Source organism: Trachymyrmex cornetzi, unplaced genomic scaffold (genome assembly GCF_001594075.2).
Source record: "Trachymyrmex cornetzi isolate Tcor2-1 unplaced genomic scaffold, Tcor1.1 scaffold503, whole genome shotgun sequence".
NCBI classification, from domain to species: domain Eukaryota; kingdom Metazoa; phylum Arthropoda; class Insecta; order Hymenoptera; family Formicidae; genus Trachymyrmex; species Trachymyrmex cornetzi.
Genome location: NW_017299811.1, coordinates 493,067 through 516,523, shown reverse-complemented (window position 1 = coordinate 516,523; position 23,457 = coordinate 493,067). Strand labels below are relative to the sequence as shown.

The window sequence follows — 23,457 nt, the reverse complement described above, 5'->3', positions numbered from 1 at the left end:
AAAAAAAAAAGGAATATTTTCTTTATCGCGTCTAACATAAATATCGTCAACTATGAAATTTGAGATGTAAAAAGAAAAGTAAAAATATATTACGTTGTGATATATCTGGTTGTAATAATATAGGTACCATGGATAATGATATCCTTGCGAAAAGCCGCAATGATGAGTCGGTGCGCAACAATAGTCCCAGCTGTCGAATCCGCCTCCTTCAGTCTCGCAGGCCCAAAATCCAGCCAGTTTACTTTTTTCGCACTTTGTACCTCTTTTACATGGATAACCGTTTACCGTGTAATAACGGAAGGTCGAGGATTCATCCGCTGATTTAAAATAAATTAATTAGTTTCACTTTATGCAATATTTTGCGAATAATTAAAAGGTTCATAATTGTTAAATTAATCCACTCACGGTGAAGAGATCCGAATCCACCGAAATAAATTCCGTATCCGTATTTGTCACCACCGTATCCATAACCACCAGAAGGATACGGTCTGACAGGATCAGGCCTATCAGGATCGAACGGTCTCACACCATGACTTCCTGGTTTCGTAAAGAAAGGTCTTGGATCGATATAAATATCATCGGGTCTCAGACTTGGATATCTTCCGAGATTAAAATCAGGTCGCGAATGATCCGAAAGCAGTGGCTTCGGCAGATTTGGTCCACCAAACCCGTGAGCATCGTCCGGCGAATAACTGGTGACCACACAGTAAGGATCGAGATCTTTCCATGTGTAGAGAACATGATCATTGTCGTAGGTATAGTCTAGACCCGGTCGCAAGTCCCTTACAGGTACATCACTGAACAAACAGTTTTCTTCTGTGCCATGCGTAGTGAGTCTGGAAAATCAAACGAAAGAATTAAAGATAAATAATATTAGTTTGAAATTTTTTATTTTTAAAAGAATAGAAAAGTGACTTTATTATGGATTTTATTTAAATCACGATTGAAAACAAATTTCAATTTATAAGAAATTACATATTATAATTATTATTAGAAACGTGCATGTTGTTATATTATTTTATTAAATTCAAAATAACATCCAAGAATTTCTTACTTGTAACTGTAGGACAAGCAAGGAGCGGAATCAGTTTCTCTCATTTTCGAACACTTTTGTCGACAATCTTGTTCCGAATTCACATATGTTGCCAAGATAACAGCATAAGGTGTCAATTTGCACGGTTTATCGTATCCAGAATAGCATACTGTGAAAAGATTAATTAAGAGAAAAATTTAATTGATTACAATTATGTTCGAACGTGAAATAGCTAATATAATGTATGTGTATTAGATCGATATATCTTGCCTTCGTCTCCTTGCGATTGTTTGCCATTGAACCGTTCCATATTGAAAAACGGTACAGCATAAGGTTCGCATCCTCTGCCGAAACTACCTCTTTCGTATACTTCTGCTCCGTCCATATCCGGCATGTGGGTAGGGTTGATATCTTGCGATGGCCAATCACTTAGGTAACAATTAGTTAGAGCATCCGATCGTCCATGTTCCATTCCATATCTGAAATATTTTGTAATATATAATATTTTACTAAAACGATCCATTTAATGTAGTCTACTGTTGACTTTGGCATGAAAGACTTACTTGAACGTGAAACTTCTACACATAAAATCGTGCATTGTCATACATTCTGCTTGACACTCTCCTAGATCGTTGACTATTAGCGATTTTCTAACGACATCCGCGGGCATTCCAAATCCACTTCTGACTCTCCAAAAACATTCTAGAAAAATTTCATAAAGAAAAACAAGTCCTCATGACTCTCGAGAATTTTATCAAACTGGGAAAGAGAGAAAGAGATAGGCAATTCATTGTTGTCGATTTTAGTTGTTACTGGAAACACAAAGCGGAACGTATAACGTATGGTAACGCAATCGAGGGCAGTAGTGTAACGCTCGGGACGATAAATTGCATTGTTTGTTGAAAGACAATTTTATTTATCCCCTGAGTAGTTTAGGAAACGAAATAATACATTAAAAATTATTTTGATTATAAATCGCATTTGTATAATTAAAAGTAATTCACAGTAAAGTTACTTCAATCAAATCGTATACCATCTAGAGGATGCGAGCTTGGTTCTCTCTTCGCACTGCATGTTCTCGAATTGGCGATTATGGCGTAAATATCGTAATCACGATCGGGCTCGAGATCAATGTAAAAATTCAGATCTTTGTACGAAACATCGCTAAGAAGACAATTGTCCGTTGGATCCGTGGGTGCTACATTGTACCTGTCCAATTATAATGTAAAATTTTAAATTAGTGTTATATATGAATTTAATACTAAAGGACCTCACATTAATTATATGGAAAATTCGATTTCGGTGAAATCAGTTTTCATATATAATGTAGCTTATAATGATGAACAAAAGATGTTATCGACACAAGGCTCAACAATGGATAGTTTTTGAGCTGGTGTATAAAACTTATACTTACAGAGCATTTTTTGAACATCATAGCTAAAAAATTAATCCATTATTGAGTCTTGTGTCTATGATATCTTTTGTTCACAATATTGTAAGCTATATTATGTGAAAACAAACTGATTTCATCAGTATCTAATTTTCTATGTAATTAATGCGAGGTCCTTTGTCATACTACTGAAAACAATTGTATTGTAATTTTTCCATTATGAGTTATTAGAAAGTACCTGTAGCTAAAACTCATGCAGGCGTAGCTCTTCTCGCTAATGCACAGATTTTCGCACTGATCTAGATTTGACGTCAGATACGTTTTTCGTACAACTCCTCTACTGAGCCTGAATCCCGCACCAGCTCGGACGGAGCATTCCTCGGTACTCATGGTTCCGCCGTAAAGTGAATCCTGGTTGGCCGGTATATAATTGTCACCATATCCGAATGCGCCGCCGTAATTATAAAACTCGCCGTAGAATTGGTCATTATCGTAGGGTTTAGGCTGAGATTTTGGATGATACTTCGGTATATCAAAGTTTCCCACGTAATTCGTATCGTAGCCGTAAGAGCCGCCGTAAACGGAGCCGTAAGAACCCCAGTCGCGAGTTGGATTCTTTCGATAGTCTGGCAAATACGAGCCGATTTCGTTCGTGCCTGCGACATGACGAACATATATGAACAATAGAGCGGAATTCGGATCAAGCAAATGAGCATGATACAAACACTAGAGCTTAGAACTCTAAAGCGTAATCTACAATAAGTTGCAAACACTTCGTCGCAATCTTCATGACAACCAATCAGAGGCATCACTAGGTACTACTGACGTTTTTGATTGGTTGTTGCGAAGCTGGCGACGGTGTCTTGGCAACTTATTGTAGACCACGTTTAACAAACACTAATGAATAATTTATTTCAACAAGTGCGAATAGCACTGCGAGTACTCGTTGAAGCAAATTGTTCATTCGTGTTTGTTTGTTTGGTCGTTGCATTGTAGTAATCATGTAACTTTTTCCCTGTGCACAAAAAGAACAGTTTTTTCAAACATTAATCCAACAAAATTATATTTAAATTTATATTTAGCTAAATTTGTAATTACTTTAGCAGCTAAAAATTGAGCTAGATACATTTAAATATAACCTTGGATTATCAAAATAATTATGTAAGAGTTCAAGTTGACTGCTAGAATGTTAAAACTTTTTGCAACACTGCTTATCTTGAATTTTTTACATAATTATTTTAATAATCCAACAAAATTATTTTCAAATCTGTATCTACTTATTTTTATATATTTTAGGAAAATTGTTTTTTCCGTACAGAATAGAAAAGTGAAAAATTTTTCCATTATCTTGAATGACAAAAATATTTTCACTTTTCGTGTTTTCGTCTTAGGGAAAAAATTATATGATTGTTTGCTAAATTTCCTTTTATGTGTTGTAACATGAATTCTTTGCAATAAAATGATGCATGCTGTTAGTATCTATATTTACATGTTTAAAATATTACCTATGTCGTGATCGATTCTTCTACTCGGATATCGTGTCCATGGATTCCTGTTATAAAAGTCATCGTCGGTTGGTCGTCTGGACGGAAATCGGACACTATAAATAAATCGATCTTCCGGTCTCGTTGCTGGATATCCACCTCTTATTGAATCGGGATAATTCCTTCGACCAAACGTATCATCGTATAGCCCGTGATGAGGATATCCGTAAACAATGGGTGGTCGCCGATCATGTTCCGCAAGTCTGTGATCCAAAGGCCGCGGAATCTCGTTTGAAGGACGCCGATCGTAATCGAATGGTCGTGGAATTTCTTGCAAGGGCCGTCGATCGTAATCCAGAGGTCGTGGCACTTCATTTAAAGGTCGTCGATCCGGAGCGTATGGTCTTGAGTCAAATTTGTGTTTGATTAGAAGTGAAACTTATTTTATCAGAACAATGAATAAAAAAAGAAAGCGCATTGAGTCCACGCTTGAGTGATTGGTTAAAGTGTTAAACGAAAATAATTCAATCAACTACTTCTGGGAAACAAGCGTCTCTTATCTTTGTTGTAAATTACCATTCTTTCGTAAAAATAAATCGACGACAATCATTCTCATTTCTCAAGGACTTCCTACTAATCGACTTTGTTGTAATATAACATTGCTCATTTATCACAGTAACGACATAATTAAAAAATTGTCATCTTGCTTAGAGAAAAAGAACGAAAATACAAAGAAAAAGAAAAACAAAACATACTTTTATTCCTAAACAATCAGTTATTATATAAAAATTACATTTTATAATTAATATTACGAACTTTTAATGATTTCAATTCTAGTAAACTTTGTATTAAATTTGTTGTAACAAATGAGCGATAGATATTAGTATTTTTGTATATTATTGACGAGCAAAATTTTAATTGCTGTACCTTGGCCTTTCATTAGGATAATAAGGTGGACCATAAGATTGACCAGGTCTAGATGGTTGATTCCACCAGGATGGTCGCGTCTCAGGCGTGTTTATCACGCAATTGGGATCCTTCTCGTAATAATCACATTGAGGATCCGATACGAAGTCCCGATGAAAATTCATACGAGAATAAGGTACCGATGTCATCTCACATATTCCTCTCGTTCCATGTCCATTGCGTCTTTTTGGACAAAATCGCGATTACTCATTAATAAATATATCACCATGTGAATTTAAATTATTTATTATTAACAATTTTGGCGGTTTTTCTTTCGGCGTATGTTAATTGAATGTTGAAAAACAGCGGTAACTTTCCCGACGCGCGTGCGTGATAGTTCTCCTCGACGGAGAAGCGTGTCACAGATTGTGATGCGATCAAATTGTCCGTGATGCAACCGCACGGTGGGTCATGCATACGTATGTACTGCATTTTGCGTGCGCATCTGATAATAGGTACCCTAGATATATACGCATGTGTATAGAAACACATAAAATCATTGAAAAATTTCGAGCGTAAATAATCGCGTTTAACTGTTATGTAAATTATTTTTCGACTGTCTTGTATATAAGGATACTGAAATATAAATATCTAATTAACACTTTTTCGTGGAAACGTCTAGAGCTAACAAATTCATTAAGGAAGTTTTATCATCGAAACATAATATGTCTGCATTGTGGAGTAAATATCAATTCGACGTATATATATTTTTTAAAACAATTTAACGAGTTCATAATTACGCGAAATAAACATAATAGTTTCGTTGAATTACTTAAAAATTTAGCTAGACAGATTTGAAAATAATTTTGTTTTAGACCATCAAAATAATTATATTGAATACTCGAACTGAATGTTATTTTTGCAGTGTTATTATCATGCTTGAGTGTCTTACATAATTATTTCGATGATCTAAAATTATTTTCATATCTAGTTTAAATTAGATACTTTAGCAAAATTATTGTTTTTCCATGTATATAAATCTAACTTTCCACATATTTTTTTCCATAAATGTTCATTAAATATTTAATTACCGATAGTTGAAGCCCTCGCAAGTGAATCGCTTCTCATAGTCGCAAGCACGATGGCAGTCCTCGAGTCTTTCACATTCAATGGCACGTCTAACGTGCAGATCCAAGCTTTTCTTTCCGGACAGCAGTCTTCTATAGCACGCTGCAGCAAGAACAAAAAAAGAAATTTCTACTTTGCACTTTTTATAGAGATAGCATTTTTTCTACACAACTTACGCAAACACTCGTCCTCCACTATAACTATCGAACTCGAAGTAATACGTCGGGCAATTACGACTAACATAAAGGTCCACAACCATCGTCGACGTATCGACATGATTCCCATATACAATCGAATCAGTTTATCTCAGTGAACGTAACATCCGAATTGAGATCACGAGAGAGGCGATGCGAACGTAAGATGCATAACGATTCTTGCTTCAACATTTCGATTTTTCGATTTGTTCTCGCGATACATCACGAACCGCAGTGAAACGTAATCATTTTGTTATCACCCAAGGGAATTTTCACGTTTAAATCACCCCAATCCTCACGCTCCGGCACGTTCGCGCAAAAAATGGCGCGAACTGAAAATCACGCAAAAAGTAACGGAGAAATTACAGGTTCGCGTCGTTTTATAGAAAAGTGAACGTTTCCGCGAGAATAGTGGGAGGCACCTGCTCACACGTCGGGGGAGGGGTTTCAGCGTTACATGATCATTAATGATTCCACTTACTATTATTTTTCTTTGCTCACAGACACGCGAGCGCTTCATTCTTTAGCCGTGCATCGTCATTTGGTATTTTATGCAATTACGTAGAATGGATTAACGAGTCGCTCGTCGCGCGCGCGTTTTAAGTAATTACAGGATGCAAACCTTTAATTGAGACATTACTGTGCAGGCGCATATATTTTTGTAGCATTGTTTGACTTATTTTATCCAGATTAGCATTATTTCCTCGAATTAATTTTAATCATTATTTAACTTATTGTACTTTAAAGATGTTATTTCGCATTCAAATTGTTTAATAATTCTTTTCTAATGATTTTTGACATGTATTTTTTGTATTTCCACCCGAGATACGTGAAAAATTATTATTTGTTCGCCATTAAGATCTCTACTCAGAAACCAACTGCCGGAACCATTTGCATTTTTCCATCGTTAAAAAGAATTTTTGTGCCAAGGAACAGTAAAGAGGAGTGACATCATTTTAGAAGGGATATGCTGTGGCGTGTCCTTCGAGATATTCGTCAGGGTCACAATTACCTCAATTATTTCAGCCAGCCTGGCTCTTAATAACTCGCACCATAACTTTAGTAAAGCCATACTTCCGCGTTTGAATCAGTCAACTAAATTTAATTATTCCGACCGTCATGCAATTATTATAAATTGAATTTCGAGATTGCTTGAGAAGTAATTCAATGATGAAATTTTGTAAATCGTATCGCAATCGGCGTGCCCAATCGATTGCAACAATTCCTGATCAAAACGACGGACAGGCTACGCGCAATTAATTCGAAGCACAGGTAGCAGTAAGGGATTTAACTGTCGAAAGTAAAAGCGCTTTATGCTCATAGATCACGCGAACCGGAAGCCAAGCGTCCTGTAGTGTCTCGGCATTTATATTTCTCCCTTGTGCAACTTGTCATGTACTGTGGTGGCACAATCACGAAAAGTCATCGAGTTTCCTTTAGCTGGTCACTGCTCGGACGACAAACTTGATAAACAAGAAAGTTGTTAATTCCTAGACGTTAGAGACGTACATATCTTGTAATGATTATTTAACTGAATGCATATTGTATTTTTACTTTTAATAGTCCGAGGAACAATTATTTATGGTGAGTAACTCGCAAGGCAAAAAGATGCACGCAAATTATACGATAAAAATGGTTAACGCCGGAAGTCAACGGATGCAACGAGCTAATTTGCGTATAGTTTAAAATCCGTGTCAATGCCGTTGCTATTTGTCAATCAGTAGTTTGCAGATGAACGTGACTCGATAAACCCTGACAGCTGGTTGCAGTTGTCAGATTGAGCCAATTGATGGCGTAAAATAATGAATTAACAATTAATGTACAACACTATGACTGAATTTTCTGATGCTTTTCGCATCTCTAACATCTAGTTTTAAAATATCACGATAAGATATTTATTAATCTATTAAAAATATGTATCTTTTCTCTTTAGTGTATTTATACAGGTAACCAAATTATTTTATTTCCAAATAAATAAAAATAATTTAAAAAATTAGACATGTAAATTTAAATGTGATGTTATATTTATAATTTAATGCGAGAAATTAATTTATTCAATTCGATGTCCAAAAAGTGAATTAATGTAACGGAACAATGTCGTTTTACGTAAGAGAGTGATAATCAACTTGTGGAACGCAGCGCGAGCATACATCATGCAATCGTGTGATTGCTGCATAAAAAAATTGAGGTTGCACCTCACATATGCGATGTTAACTGCAGTAACAAGTGTCCGAAGATTTGTGTCTCCGGTCTTTCGCGTATACGCCTCGTTAAAGACAGAGATTCGCGTTTCCGTTTCTCGAAGTGTTAGAATTGCATCGAAAGCTAACACATTACGCGCAGATAGCATGCAACAAAAACTATGTTGACAAAGAAACAGGTGACTGATCATGAGTGAAAATGAATTCAAATACTTACATTTTGATTTTTCGGTGATCTTTGTACCGAAGTCGCGAAACATCGTCGTCAGTTTTGGATTCCAGAATTCAGAAGTATCCTTGAACCCTTTGTTCGGGATTCTTGCTTCATTGTCGAAGCCGTAAGAATTGCTGATAGTTGGACGAGAAGAGACTTTGCGGATATCATAATTTCCAGCATCTAATTCGTTTTGTTTCGATTTCGTGATAATCCCTGGATTTTTATAAACGTTATTGTGGAATTCTTGATGCCGATGCTGATCAAAATAATTTGTAACGCGGTGTTTCGTTGTATCGTGAGCGTTCCAAAATCCGAAATCCGTTGGCGATCTATTTTTGGAGGCTCCATCGTACACAAAGATGGGTCTCGAAAAAACTTCGAAAGGCCCGTTATGAACGGAAAGGGACTTATATGAATGAAGATCATTATCTAAGTCTGATCCAAAATTCAGATGATTAACATCATTGAAAGGATTTTTAAAAGATCCATGAAAATCTGGACGATTGTACTTTGGATCCGAGTGTGTTCGTTGACCGAAAGCCGATTTTCGGTTTGAATATATCGATAGATCATTGTAGTCGACTTTTGCGTTATTAGTTACAAAAGGATTATTGGTAGGTGATATCGGATTTCTGTTTCTAACGATATCAGTGATTCGACGTTCATCGTCAAAGGAAGGCGTATATCCTCGTTGATATGAAGGATCGTTAATGTTAGGCATAGTATTCCCCATAGTTCTTCAAGCGTGAAAAACACACAGTTGCATTTTTTAAATCAGACTATTTTATACAAAATAAACATTAAAAAATCTAGTGATCAAATATTCAATTGAACTATTTATTCAAAAAACATCTTTTTTTGTAGTGTGGATACTTATTTTGATAACCTATTACAAAACAATTATTAACGAGGATGAAACTCTTCGTATATTAACATGTTCTGTGCCGGGCCAATAAGTGACTTGACTACCACATCTCATGGTGATCGAGTCATTTATTCGCTTGGCACCGATCATCCACATTTTTGTTTGCGTTTGTTATATTTGTTAAATAGCATATATTTTATAATGATGTAAAAAAATTACAAAAGTTATTATGAAAAAAAGAGTCTAATGTACCAATATGCATCATATATCATAATACGTATTCACATGTCAAAATTATATAAAAAATTATATCAAAATTATATAAAAATTTTATAATTATGTTTCTTTTTATAGCCAAAATGTCAAATGGCTTGAAAAAAAGTCATCCAGTGTAAGTATTTGTTGAATTACTAATGACTCACGCAGACGCAATATGTTAATAGATAAAAAAGACTGTTTTAAATTTCAATAAAAAAAATTTGTTTTACTGAAATACCTAAAAATTCAGCTATATATACATATAGATTTGAAAATAATTTTGTAGGACAATCACAATAATTATGCAGGATGCTTAAACTTTTGCAGCGTTGTTATTAACGAGTTGTACATAATTATGTATTTTAATGACTGTATCTAAATATCTAAATTTTTAGATACTTCAGCAAAACTTGTTTTTCCTGTGTACATGTACTCGTATTTTTCATAGAATATAAACATATCTTTATTTTTTCCACAAATATATCTGTCTCACGGAAGACTAAGATAAGAATAAACAATGGAGATGCTAATGATGGAGTTATTTCCTGTTTGAAATTAATAATCGGATAATCGTATATATATATATACCTTGAAGATGACAAGATATTTGGCATTGTTGAATCCAGAAGGCCACTTCCGAATGTCGTACTCGGCATCGTCTCGTTTCTTCTATCTTGTCCGATATTACCGCTTCCCATCTTGTAAAGTCGATCTGGTTCGCAGTGTGGAGAACGTTGACTTCTCACATAGACATCATAATCAGCATGACTTTGTAGATCTTCTGGCTTCGGCATTTTTACACTCAGCGCACATGTTCCGTTACCTTTCATGCTAATCCTAAATCAATATATACGTGTACAAAGAGAGTTAACACATCATCATATAGAAACAAAAATATGACCTTATTTTGAGAATTTTTACATTTGTTTCTTATTTTTTTTTTCTTATTGTGATCTGAATCTTTTATTGCATTTATATAACGTAGTGTACCCGAAAGCGAACGCGTTACAGGAATTTCTCCTTTTCGAGCACTCGTCCTCGCATTCCGAAATGCTACCGACCGCGACGTTGGAGAAGATGTCCATGTCCGGCAATTTCGATCCGATGGCTATTCTCGTGTAGCAATCTGCATGATGTAATTATCACATTTAATTGTCATGTCCATATTCTTTGGCAACCAATCATTATCACTTACCATTCGCGATGATTACAAGTTGATTATCAATCATGAGACCAATCGAATGCGATACTTGACAGGATCGCAGGAGATAAATGAGAAAAACAAGAAATCCCTGCTGATGACCCATTGTTAACAAATTCTTCATGTTTTAAAGATACTTTACTTCACTTTCACATAGCGTATGCAACTTTCTGTTTTCATATTTTTCGTAGAAATAACTCTCATTATTCTACGTTATTATGACAGGATCGTGTATTTTGTCGATAAAACCGTAATAGGAAGGGTATTTACGTTTCAATTAATCCTGACTTACTCTTCCAATCCTCATTAGTACTCACGTGAACGCTTTAGTTATTGCTTTCTAGCCGTTATCTGGCGTTCTATTCTGTCTGCGATCTATGAATCACGGTTCATTCACACGAGACGTCCCTGAAAGGATCCATTCGACGGAAGATGCGCATATGTAATGAGCGATCGCCGCGATTACGAAGGTAATTGTCAACAAAACCTTCCCAACGACATTACGAGCCGTATTTCAAGAAAAATGGTCGGCGTACACACGCCATGCAATTGCAAAAATAATTCTCGTTGTAGAAAAAATTTTTTATCTTTTTACAAAGATAAATTTATAAATCACTATGAGAGATTCGTGTTCACTGGATCACTGACTTGATCGACATCTCGAGGCGAAGTGAAGACCGCGCCGATGCGCGCGAACGATTTATCTTCTGATTTCTTCCGCCAATATTAACGAGTTCCTTTAATTAACGGGCCGGACGTAACTAGCGTGTCGTCCTTGCTGCGATTCATTATACTTTTCGCGTACAAGTCCCTTGTGTCGTGCCTCTTACGATTGACTCACAACTGAGAGGATCGTGTAACTGTATCATTGTCTTATACAGCACAGTCGGTATTATGATCTTCTGCTTCCTCCGCTTGCTCCGCTTCTTCTCTTCATCTTCTCCTACTCGCTCCTTTGCGTGACGCTTGCACGCTCAAAGGAGCTCGTACTCGCTCCTTTGAGGATCTGTGCGCATGCGAATCTCTCTCTCCTCTTTCCTTCGCTTTGCGGTTTCGCGGCTGTATTTAATTAACGCACCGGCGAACGGAGCAGATCGCGATGTTCGTAAGATTGCAAAATCGAATTGTGTACTCCTCGCGCGTTCGCGTAAATTGTTCACGATATCTCACGCGTGCAATTCAGTTGTAAACTTTAGCTACGATTCTTCGTTATCAAAATTTGTACCATTGATTATCAATGAAGAAATTAATAGTTGTAAACTTTGTACGTTTACGATAAGTATTACGATAAGTATTACGAATATTGTCATTTAAAAATTTAAAATAGGAATGCCAAAAAAATTAATATACAAGTTGCGTAGAGTTTTCAATATTGTCCAAATTGTTTTACACATACTGAATTTTTATAGTGTTTTCCTTCTTCAATCATTTATTAGTACCTTAATCTTATTTTTGAGAATTTTTTGCGGTCTATTCTATTTACCGGAAGGGGCCGATTACCTCATTCAAAGAAGCGCGATCGTTAACGGGAAGAAAGTGAAAATGCACCTGTTGCAACGGCATGACGAGATGAAATTCTTCGTGTTTGGCAAACCTCAGGACTCAAGCTGTCTCGCGCGCACGTGTCCAGGATTCGGGGAGGGCAATTTTCTTGCTATGTAGTGGGCGTGTCAAGAAAGGCGTATAAAGCCATCATCATTGCGCCGGTTCTCTTTGCGTAAAATCGAGCTGCAGTTACAACGCGACGATTGCGATTAGTCAATCTTGTATCTACCGTTTTATGGCCTATTGTCCTTAAACGGTAATAAAACTCCATTATGTTCGCGCGGTATGTTAATCGATCCTTTAGCTTGTTAAAAAATATTGCTTGTTTGTGACGCATTATCGCTGCCATTATTTGCTTTCGACTAATTGCAAGCGCTTTTACTTGTGCGAAAGCCGCGCGCGTAATCGCATCTTTGCAATTATCTATTTCGAAGTTACACTACAATTCAGAAATGAACGGTTAATTATATAGTATGTAACGGTACATCCTTGTATCTTTCCGGTTTGGAAGTCTGATCTTTAGCCTTATTTAGGTACGTCTATAAATGCTCATCGAAAATACGTCAAGTAATTGATTCAAACGAATTTATACCGTTCGATAGCAATACAGCTATTCGCAATGTAACTTATATATTTGATAATTTTTATGTAATTTATATATTTATATTAATTTTAACTTCACGATTCTACATTTCTAACAATTTTCTTTATACTTTTTATATCAGAGCTCATGTACCTATTCTTTTTCCTCTAAATTCTTTACATTGCGTGAGCTTGAGGTCTCTCGCTTTCACATACACATATCAGGTATCGCAGTGTTTAAATTACGCCAGTGAAAAAAAACATGAGTTTTGGGTTCCTTGACTCTCGTACACGCGAGTGACCCTGAGCACAGAGCGCGTCTTGCTGCTGCGCGTAGGTTTTGAAGACGCCGCCACGCAGTTCTAATGAGCCTAGATGCATAGTAAACGGACGCTTACATAACGAAAATGGGATGAGTTACACGTAGACAAAGCTGGGACGTCACGCTCCGCGAGGCCTGGCCTGGAGTGAGAATGAGTCATTGTGTGATTATCACTCTCTGTCGTAGCGAGACGAGCAGATTTCCCGAGGAGGCGCAGCTTTTCGGACTTTTCGAACAAGCGTATCTTATCTCGACCTTGTTTAAAGTAATATTATATCTCGTTTAAAGTAATATTATATATCGTATTATATCGTTTAGTCTTATATATTTAATTATGAAATATAAGGTAGGCATCACACTGAGTGGATACTCAAAAGCAATGAAACCTGTACGTTATTAATCATACAATTTAACAGGAGCTCGAAGGAAAATTATTTATAAATGCATTATATATTTTTTTATCATAAATATATTTTTTGTTGTTATAAAACCTTTTGGAGATATGTTTAACGAGATGCGCGCGTGATCATGCCTATCACAATATATGCAAAAAGTAAAATTAGATTTTTTCTTAAATTAAATTTCTTAATTGAAATTCGTCGTTTGTATAGCATAGATAAATATTCGAACTTAAAGTAGTTTAGCAGTCTTCGCGAACAACGTAATATAAATTGCTGCTCTTAACGCCGAGTCACTACCGTGTCTCCATGTCCAAGCTATTCCATGCATAAATAATTCTCGCACCGACGTAGAATACTGTTGTTTATATAAAGTTATGAAAATAATAAAAAATATTTAATAAAAAAAAAGCAGTTAATCATAAAGTAATTATTATTGTATTTGCGAAGATTAACTTTCTAATAGCAAGTAGCATAATCGTCATGCATGAATGAAACTTATCGAATTAGAAAATTTTGAAATATGTATGTGTAGTTGATAACTGAGTTTTATGCAGAATGCATTTCCCATTTGGATTGTCATAACTCTAACAGTTTTGATTTGACTTTACATACCGCGTTATTATGAGATTTACATATAAATTTAATATGCAAAAAATATAATCTTTTTTGCCTATCACTTTTATACTTATTTATAATAAAAACTCGGTTTATATACTGGATGATTAAAACAAGGGGACGAACTTAGAAGGTGAGTTCCCCACATCAAAACACGGAAAAAGTTCATATAAATATGCCTAAAAAAATATTTTTAAAAAAGAAAAATATACGCCAAGTTATACATAAAACAGATATCGAATATTCACACTTTTTCTAATAAAAAACAGATATGAAATAAATGCAATTAGCTAGGTATTTTATTACTTAAAAAAACCTTGATAAAGCTCATTTGTAAAAAAAACCTATTAATTATTAGACACATAAGAAGGACTGAAAGTAATTAAAGTGATTAACTGGATTCAACTTTTTTCTAAAATTCATATATAAAATATTTATTAATAGAGTTTAGTTCGACACGTGTATTAAATCAAATGAGACACTTTGAATATATATTGCAATTGAAAACGAAAAATAAATAATATTAAATAATGATATTACTTTTTCGTTTTCCATTAATAACATTTATTTGAGCTGTATCTCAGTAACAATGAATTTGCGAATATATATTTATATGTTTATATGTTTGTATGAACTGTTTTCTTGCTTGGTGTGGGAGCCCCAGAAGTTTATCGCTTTATTTTAGTTACATCCTCTATAATATCTATTATCGATATCATCGATTTAGTTCTCGCGATAAATCCCCACGCGAGCATCATAAAAAAGATTTGACTAATACCAAACTGGAAGAGCAGATGTTGATTTGCTTTGCGTTTTGTACATATATATATTTTGCATCTCGAAAACGAAGGCACGTCACGAGACAAAAATTTGTGGTTTACTAACGAAACTACCTGCAAGGTGTGGCATATTTCAGTGTTTAGTAAACTCTTTGGTAATTGACGATGATTCCTAAGCGAGGCGCAATTTTCACTTAAATTATTGCTGTTTTCTAGTTTAATAAACTACTACAACTAACAACAGGTAAATGGCTTCTCGTGTATGCCATGTGCAATACTGGTGTTCTGCGGGCTCTCCTCGACGGAGGGCGAGGGCAGCATGTCATCGTTTCTAAGAAAGGTATTAGAGTCGGAAATCTTAAGAGTAGTGTTCATATCATTATTGTCTGATGCCATTCTTCGTAGACCCATAGCGATCGCCAGGAAGACGGTATCCACACCCTCGTTATATAGTACTGAAATCTCATGATATGTAGCACCAATTGTTGTGGCGTACCTCCGACCCTCCTCACCGTCGACTTGACGCTTTTGCACCAGATCAGACTTGTTGCCGATCAAAGCTAGCACCATCGTCTCCTCCACATTCTGTTGTAGCTCCTTCACCCAACTCTTGATTGCGGCGAAGGTGCTGTACTGCGTAAGATCGAACACTAGCAGAGCCGCGTTGCAAGTCCTGTAGTACATAGGCGCCATGGAGCGAAATCTCTCTTGGCCAGCCGTGTCCCATACCTACATAAAAGTCGGACTTTTTAATTCTTTATATTAATTTAATTCTCTTTAAACATTACTAAATTCAGTATTGTTGCTAGATAAAGCATGCATTTTTTTTTATGTCATCAAAAGGGCAAAGATATTGAGACAATCGAAACGAAAAGGGTGGATCGAAGTCAAGAAAAGATAACACAAACAAAAAACGTCAGTCTCGTGTCTTAATTCGCATCGAAGCAATATACTTAACCTATACTAAATTTAAATTAATTGCTGAATATTAATATAAAAGCGTAAAAAAATACAATTTTTAAAAATCCTACTTGCAATTTTATCCTCACGTCTTCCAAATTGATCTTGCAGTTGAAGAAAGATGCCCCTATTGTAGGACTTGCATGTTCGAAGTTTCCAACGTAACGTCCGATCAAGCTCGTTTTACCAACACCTGAAAATAGTATCGAGATTATACTTTAATTATACTTTCATATGATTATTATTATTATTGTTCAATAATCGATATAATGCAAATAAATTAATTTTCGCATAATCAATTGCATTCATGCAATTAAAAATTAAATAATGAAAAAAAGCCTATAAACGGTCGCAAATAGATGTTAATATCTACCTAATGATATTTTTATACGTTACATATTTTACATAATCTTTCCAGTTTTTTAAACTGCACGCCGATTACTGTCGAACTTACAAAGCCATTATAAACTAAAATAATCTCAGAAATCAAATTCAATATCAATTTTGATGATAATGCTAATAGTAACTTAATATCTGTAAGTAACTTATTGTGAAAAATATTACCTCAGTCGGGATTTGACATAATATTTTTCGCAATAAGTTATTTATAAGTATTAAGTTGCTATTATAGCATTATATGATCAAAATTGACGTTTAATTTGATTTGTGAGATTATTTTAATTTATGATTGCATTGCAGAAGTCTAATAGTAATTGGCGCACAGTTTAAAGAACTGAAAAGATATATATACATAAAATATGTAAGTATATAGATATTATTAGGCATTAAAATCTAGCCGCGATTATTCATAGGCCTTTTTCCTTAATTGATTTACTTATATAACGGTATAGGTGAATTTATTTATTGCTTATATTTAATTATTATCTATTTTTAAATAAATAATCATATTTCTTCAAATAAACGCTAAATTTAATATATATGACAATTAATTATTAAAACTATTACAAAATGTAAGAGTGAGAAATTAAGCGAATTTGGAAATAGATAATGGAAAGACAAAAAGACGAGCAAACTGAAGATGAAAAATTATAATAATTTATTAAAATAAGATATTAATTTTTCAATCAATTTGTTCGTTTTTTTGGCCTTTCCATTGTCTATTTTTATTTTAGAACATTACGAGCTGAACCGTACCAATTAAATGAATTCTTTTTATAAATAATATACAATGAGAGCAAAAAGTATTCGTACAAGGAAAAAAAGTCTTATTTCTAGAAAAATAAATATTAATTAGCAATTTTATACAATGAATACATTCTGTTATAACTCTTACATATACAAACGAGCTTCGCATGTATTTCTGATATTATAAGCTAAATTTCTCGACTGTACGAATACTTGTTGAGCATCCAAACAATGGAACTTTTAATTTTCGCTTATTTTTTAGATATATTTTCTATAATTAATACACATCTTCTTGGTACATATATAATTTCAAGAAATATACAGTCTATTTTATACTTTATGAATAAATTGTTAATTACCTAGCAAGAAATGATCATCAATTAAATATCAAATTGACGTTAAATTGGTATTGAAATCATCGTATCGATATCGATTCGACATCAATTCGATGATTCATTTCTCGCTGGATAATATTTAATTTTTAAAAATAAAATTAAAAAAAAAATGTTTTCTCTGTACGAATACTTTTTGTACTCACTGTAATTTATAATTTCCACTTTAGTGTCAGATTTCAGAATAGCATTATATTTAATAATTTTACGTTGAATTTTGATGTATCTATTTTAGAGAGAGTATATACTTTATATATGTATATTTCTGATTTTTCAAATCTTCTACACTGTTAGAAATGTTCTTAAATTTCATTAACTTTTAAGTTACATAATTGAATTTAATTTGAATTTAATTTCATGACATTACATAAAATTTAATGTATTTTTCATGAAAATTTATGAAATTTAATGTACTTTTCATAAAATTTTATTAAAAGTACATTAAATTTCATAAATTTAATGTACACGTTCATTACATTTAAGTAACTACTGTAACTTAATTTTTAGTTAAATCATTCATTACCACCAGCTTGATTTACATGTAAAGGAAGCTCGTGGTTACATTTCTAACAGTGTACATTACACAACATATAAAAATGTAAGTAGAATTCCATTCCAAATTCTGACACACCTTGTAGATCTTTAAAAATGAAACGCAGCGATTGACTGGCACGCATGTTCTAACGTTCGGTATTGTTTTCGTGTGACGTAAAACGCGTCATTCGTATATCCTTGCGCCGCGCCGCTTGGTACGCGGTCGCTCTTCGGTTATTCGTGTGGCGAAGTTCGAGCGAACAGGCAGCGGCGCGAGCTGTTCCGTATGTCGCGTTGAATCCCCTCAAGACATAATCGCGACGATTTCTAAAAGAAAACGCGATTGTTCTCTATGATTATTTTATACAAATATCTATCCGTGTAAACTAAACTTAATTTCCATTCGTAAAAATTTCGAGGCAATAATTGTTTATCGAGACACGATACTTTGCGCGACGCATTTGTCGGAAATACAAATTAAAACGCGACGATTTCTAAAAGAAAACGCGATTGTTCCCTATGATTATTTTATACAAATATCTATCCGTGTAACTAAACTTAATTTTCATTCGTAAGAATTTCGAGGCGATAATTATTTATCGAGATATGATACTTCGCGCGACGCATTTGTCGAAAATAGGAATCAAAACGCGCAGCACGAGATAGGATTTGTAAATTACCTTTTCGCGACAATTTACTAAATGTATTAAATATCCCTTTAATAATTCTTGAATCGATATGCATCGTGCTTTACTGATATATAATGAGTCTTTTAAATAATTAATTGATAGGTCATCCGCGCTCGTGTATGCACAATTGCTTAATCTTTATTAATACGATGATCTTTATGATTCGTAAATTTCTCGAGGTAACGATTATTAGCCATAGTGGATATTTTATGCGATTGATTCGTCGACTATTTTTGAATTCGCGAAGTAACATGCATTTGCTGGATCAACGAGTTCGAAGGAAACCCTTGGGGCACGTAGCGATTTAATAACCGTCAATATGAAACGTATACGACATGAATAGAAGATTCGGAACCCATTTATTTTATATCGTGTTACATATTTTGTGATAGCGATAAATTGTTTAACGGTTATACAGCGTTTAATGCTCACCGTCCGTTGCGATAAAGCGTGCGTTCATACGCAAGGTCATGTTGAAATTCACGCGGCTAGATTCCCCAACGGACCGCCTGCTATTGTTATTATCCCTCGAAATACGATCGCGATAAGCATCAGAAAACATGATCGAGCCTTTTAAATAATTAACTGATTGGTCATCCATGCTCGCGTACGCGCAATTGCTTTATCTTTATTAATACGATGATCTTTATGATTCGTAAATGTATCGAGGTAACGATTATTAGTTAAAGTGGACATTTTATGCGATTGATTTGTAAAAACCGAAGCAATAAGAAACATGGAAGATACGATTGTTATTATTACTCGATATTTACGGGAAATTTCAATATTACGAACAATTAATTCTTTAATGAATTTCGATATTCTCAAATATATGTTTCTGGACTTGTGCATGGAAAGAACGGTTTTGCTGAAGAATTTAAAATTTTAGCTGGATAACAGATTTTAAAATAATTTTGTTTAGACTATCGAAATAATTATGTAGAACACTTAAGTTGATTGTTAGAATGTTAAAGCGTTTTGCAACATCGTTATTAAAGCTTAAACGTTCTATATAATTATTTTGGTCTGACAAAATTATTTTTAGATGTGTCTAGCTAAATTTTTAGATACTTTATAAAACCGTTCTTTCTGTGTGTATTTTTAAACATATAATTAAGCTAGACTTTATTAATTATATCACATCGTAGCTATTGGTATAAAATTGCCAAAGTCATTTTTAAAATATCAGTCATTAACGGAACACAGTCGTTCGTCGAATTGACAGACAGATCTAACTTATTTGATAATTTATTTGTTTGAGCGTAGCTTCGCAAGATCGTGCTTCTTTCGCGTTATTTTTTCGTCGTAATTTAATAAAATATGCAGCGAATTAATATCTGATGTGCCTTGCAAAGTGCCGCGCAACCGTATTTAATCATATTTCTCCGAGTGAGTGTTATGTGAGTGCGACGAATGAAGAAGAGGAGGAGGAGGTCTGGGAGGCATCGGGTAACAGAGGAGCAATTATGGCGTAAGCACATACGTAATTTATTACTCACTTATTACTTATTATTCATCGAAAATTCAATTACTTAAATATCTCCGCTTGAAAAAGATTAATAAAAAATTTAAAGCAAATTTATTGTATGCGATAATTATATTTTGCAGTGTTAATAATTAATTATTTTGTGGATGCTGCTGTGACTTGGATATATATATTTAGATATATTTGTATTTTACAGATCAATGCAGCTATGATGCAGTCATAACTCCGCTGTTACGTGTATTAGTGAGTCAGATTATCTTTTATTTTAATTGCGAAAATTATAATAGCATATGTATTGATGTAATAGTATTAAAAATTTAAATTAAAAATATTATAGACAAATATTACAAAGTATTATAGATTAATAACATTTTTATAGTAATATAATATACACGTAATTATATATTAAAATACGAAGCAGAACATTTGTATATGACAATCAAAATTTCTGTTTGTAACTAACTCGTCATACAATATCGACTAATTGTTGTATATACTATCTGCGCGATAAGAATTAAAAGAGAATTAGTCAAGCGATAAAAATGAATATCATCGTGGTGCGAAAATGAATGACAAATGACATCGATACACATGCAATTAACAAACTTGAACATGTGAACTTTATGCGATATTGATTAACATTAAGATATAGCTATTATTTAAAAATCAATTAAGATTTTTTATTTTAATCAATTTTGATTTTCGATTATTTTCCAACGCGACTTTATTAAAGTGTTTTATAAGTATATATAATCCACATATAATTTTGTTTAACATTTTAATTTTTTTATATTTGATCGTAGCATATGAAATTTTCGGGAGGGAATAAAAATTGGTATAAATTGACTGCACACCTGTATAATTTTCACTTTAACAGTTAAGAGCTTTATATTGTTGCTATACTTTTCATTCATATAGTTATCATACTTTTTATCGGACGTTACGTTAGCCGAAAGTAGATATAGATATATGTATTTACGAAATGATTACGATAAATAAGATATATATATATACGTTATATGTATACTCAATACGGAATTCCATTTCTCTATTATCTCTGCATGCGTTGTCTTGAGAAATGTGTCATGCTTGGATTTTGACCTCCAGATTCGGATATGTTTTAACGCGAATATAAATATTATCACTTGCACCAAATAAAGATAATAAACTTGGAATTTAAAAGACTGCTTTACAATTAATCTCAGAAAAAAAAGAAACCGACAACAAATTTTGAATAGAAGAAAGATGGCCAAGAAACCGGAATATGTTTGTTAACATATAATTACTTATTTCCATGTATCAAACATAAAACTATAACAATAATAGAGATAACGATCGCAAAATCAATGCTTCGAGGAGAATCCAGAAAGCGAATCGAAACGTTTGCAATTTTTACGATTGTTATCTCTGCAAATACAGGAATTATCGTATATAAATTGAAGCAAATATTTACACGTACAAAAAATTGATTTCATTAGTTAAAATTATTACCACAATATATGAAAAAAAATCTTTTTTTTTTTTTTCGAATCTAACAATAAGCGGACTTTATTCTCACGCGACGCGATCGAGTAGGTTATGTATCAGACGTTGCAACACATTTCTAGTCACGCACTTAAGCAGCGTGTATTACTAGATACAGATTGATATATCTGTGTCTGTGGGTAATGTTCACCTAACCTCTCTGGAAAAGAAGCACCAGGAACAATGACGCGATGACCGATTTCCGAGGTATGCGATCGCCGTCACGCGTCCTCGCCGTTCCGCGATTCGCTGCATCGCAGCGTCAGATGTCCTTTCGTTGGCATTACATAACGATAATTAAGCAGCTTTATCGCCCCGTTTACCGATGAACGCTTACCTTGCGAACCCAGCATTACTACTTTTCCCTCTATCGTCTTCATGTTCGACGCACTACATAATCAAACTACTGGATTGTCCGTTCCGTCGAATCGGGATTCACGCGTGCTGCTCGATTAGGCGACCAAAAGTATAGCTGTTTTGATGTTTACCACGCTTCTAGCGGATATCTCGCGGTTATATTGATGGCCTGATCGGTAACTTGGGTTCATCACTTTCTCTATCTGAAGCCACTCTTTGAGATCATTCTCTAAAGCCATCTCCCAACGGTATGCGATGACTTCTACTGCCTTCTCCTTCGGTTGATAAAGATAATTATTCAACAGAATAGCTGATAATAGACAGCAGACTTATCTCATTTTCTACGTTAAGTACGAGGCCAAATCTGATCGGGTTAAAAATTATTATTAGATTGATCAAGTAATTAAAATTCATCACAAGTAACCGTCATTCGATAAGTTATCTACAGAGGTAACTCTTGATTGACGTGTCATTTTAATCTCGCGTGTGTGATAAGTTTCACGTATTCTTGTACAGATGGCAATCTCCTATATTCATTTATTATTTTGATGATTCCTCGTAATGATGACGAATAATCGTTTAGTTTTATCGGATCTTCTCGAGTTCAATATACTCTGTAGATATTCGTATACATTTACACTACATTATATATACTCATATATCTTTCATGAAGATAATGCGGTAAAAAGAGGAAAAATTGAAATAAAATGAAACGGGGGATAATAAAAGGTTATTTTTTTATTTACATCCCTTAATTTTAAAAAGTCAATAATCATTATATTTATGCGCTATTGTTTATAGATATGGGTATATATTTTTAGAGATTCGCCATTTCTATTCGAGCAGTTTATTTCTACAAGACGCAATATCGAGCATCTGTTTTTATATACGATGAAACTTGTCTCTCATTTAACACAACAGTGCAACTTAATTAATATTAAATATAGAGTATACGGGCGGGTAATTAGCTAACGTGGAATTTATCTTGATATCAACGCGTACCAGTGCGGCCGTTATACATTCATGTGCGACTTCGTTATATTTTATCACGGAGAATTACCCTCATTTTCGATTTCATGCCGAGATCGGCGTTTTACGGTACGTCGCATCGCCGGCGTGCGCAGACGTTAGTTTAATTCGTGTTACTTCCCTCATAAATCCGTCGGGACTTGGTGCGCGTCTACAGGACGACGGTATAACGTGGTGCATAACGTAAAATTCATATATGTACTCACGTGTATATATCGC

General features: G+C 34.2%; 1 protein-coding gene across 1 annotated transcript; it reads right to left on the bottom strand.

Moving 5' to 3' along the window:
- Positions 1-46: 46 nt before the first annotated feature.
- On the bottom strand, positions 47-22,444 carry LOC108765605 (uncharacterized). Its single transcript, XM_018514394.1, has 17 exons — positions 22,190-22,444; positions 16,153-16,274; positions 15,361-15,850; positions 10,667-10,802; positions 10,265-10,513; positions 8,554-9,290; positions 5,905-6,043; positions 4,835-5,056; positions 3,929-4,311; positions 2,662-3,079; positions 2,067-2,242; positions 1,597-1,735; positions 1,304-1,512; positions 1,055-1,202; positions 406-836; positions 128-317; positions 47-50 (listed from the first exon to the last, which is right to left on the bottom strand). Exons 1-17 carry the CDS (start codon positions 22,230-22,232, stop codon positions 47-49), a joined length of 4,236 nt encoding a protein of 1,411 aa, XP_018369896.1. The 5' UTR covers positions 22,233-22,444.
- Positions 22,445-23,457: the final 1,013 nt, after the last annotated feature.

Coding starts and splice junctions, on each gene's coding strand:
- LOC108765605 (XM_018514394.1), bottom strand. CDS start 22,232: ATGAAGACGATAGAGGGAAAAGTAGTAATGCTGGGTTCGCAAG. Junction 10,803..15,360: donor CGAGAAGCCATTTACCTGTT/GTTAGTTGTAGT, acceptor TACATCATGCAG/ATTGCTACACGAGAATAGCC. Junction 837..1,054: donor TGCTTGTCCTACAGTTACAA/GTAAGAAATTCT, acceptor TTGATTTTCCAG/ACTCACTACGCATGGCACAG.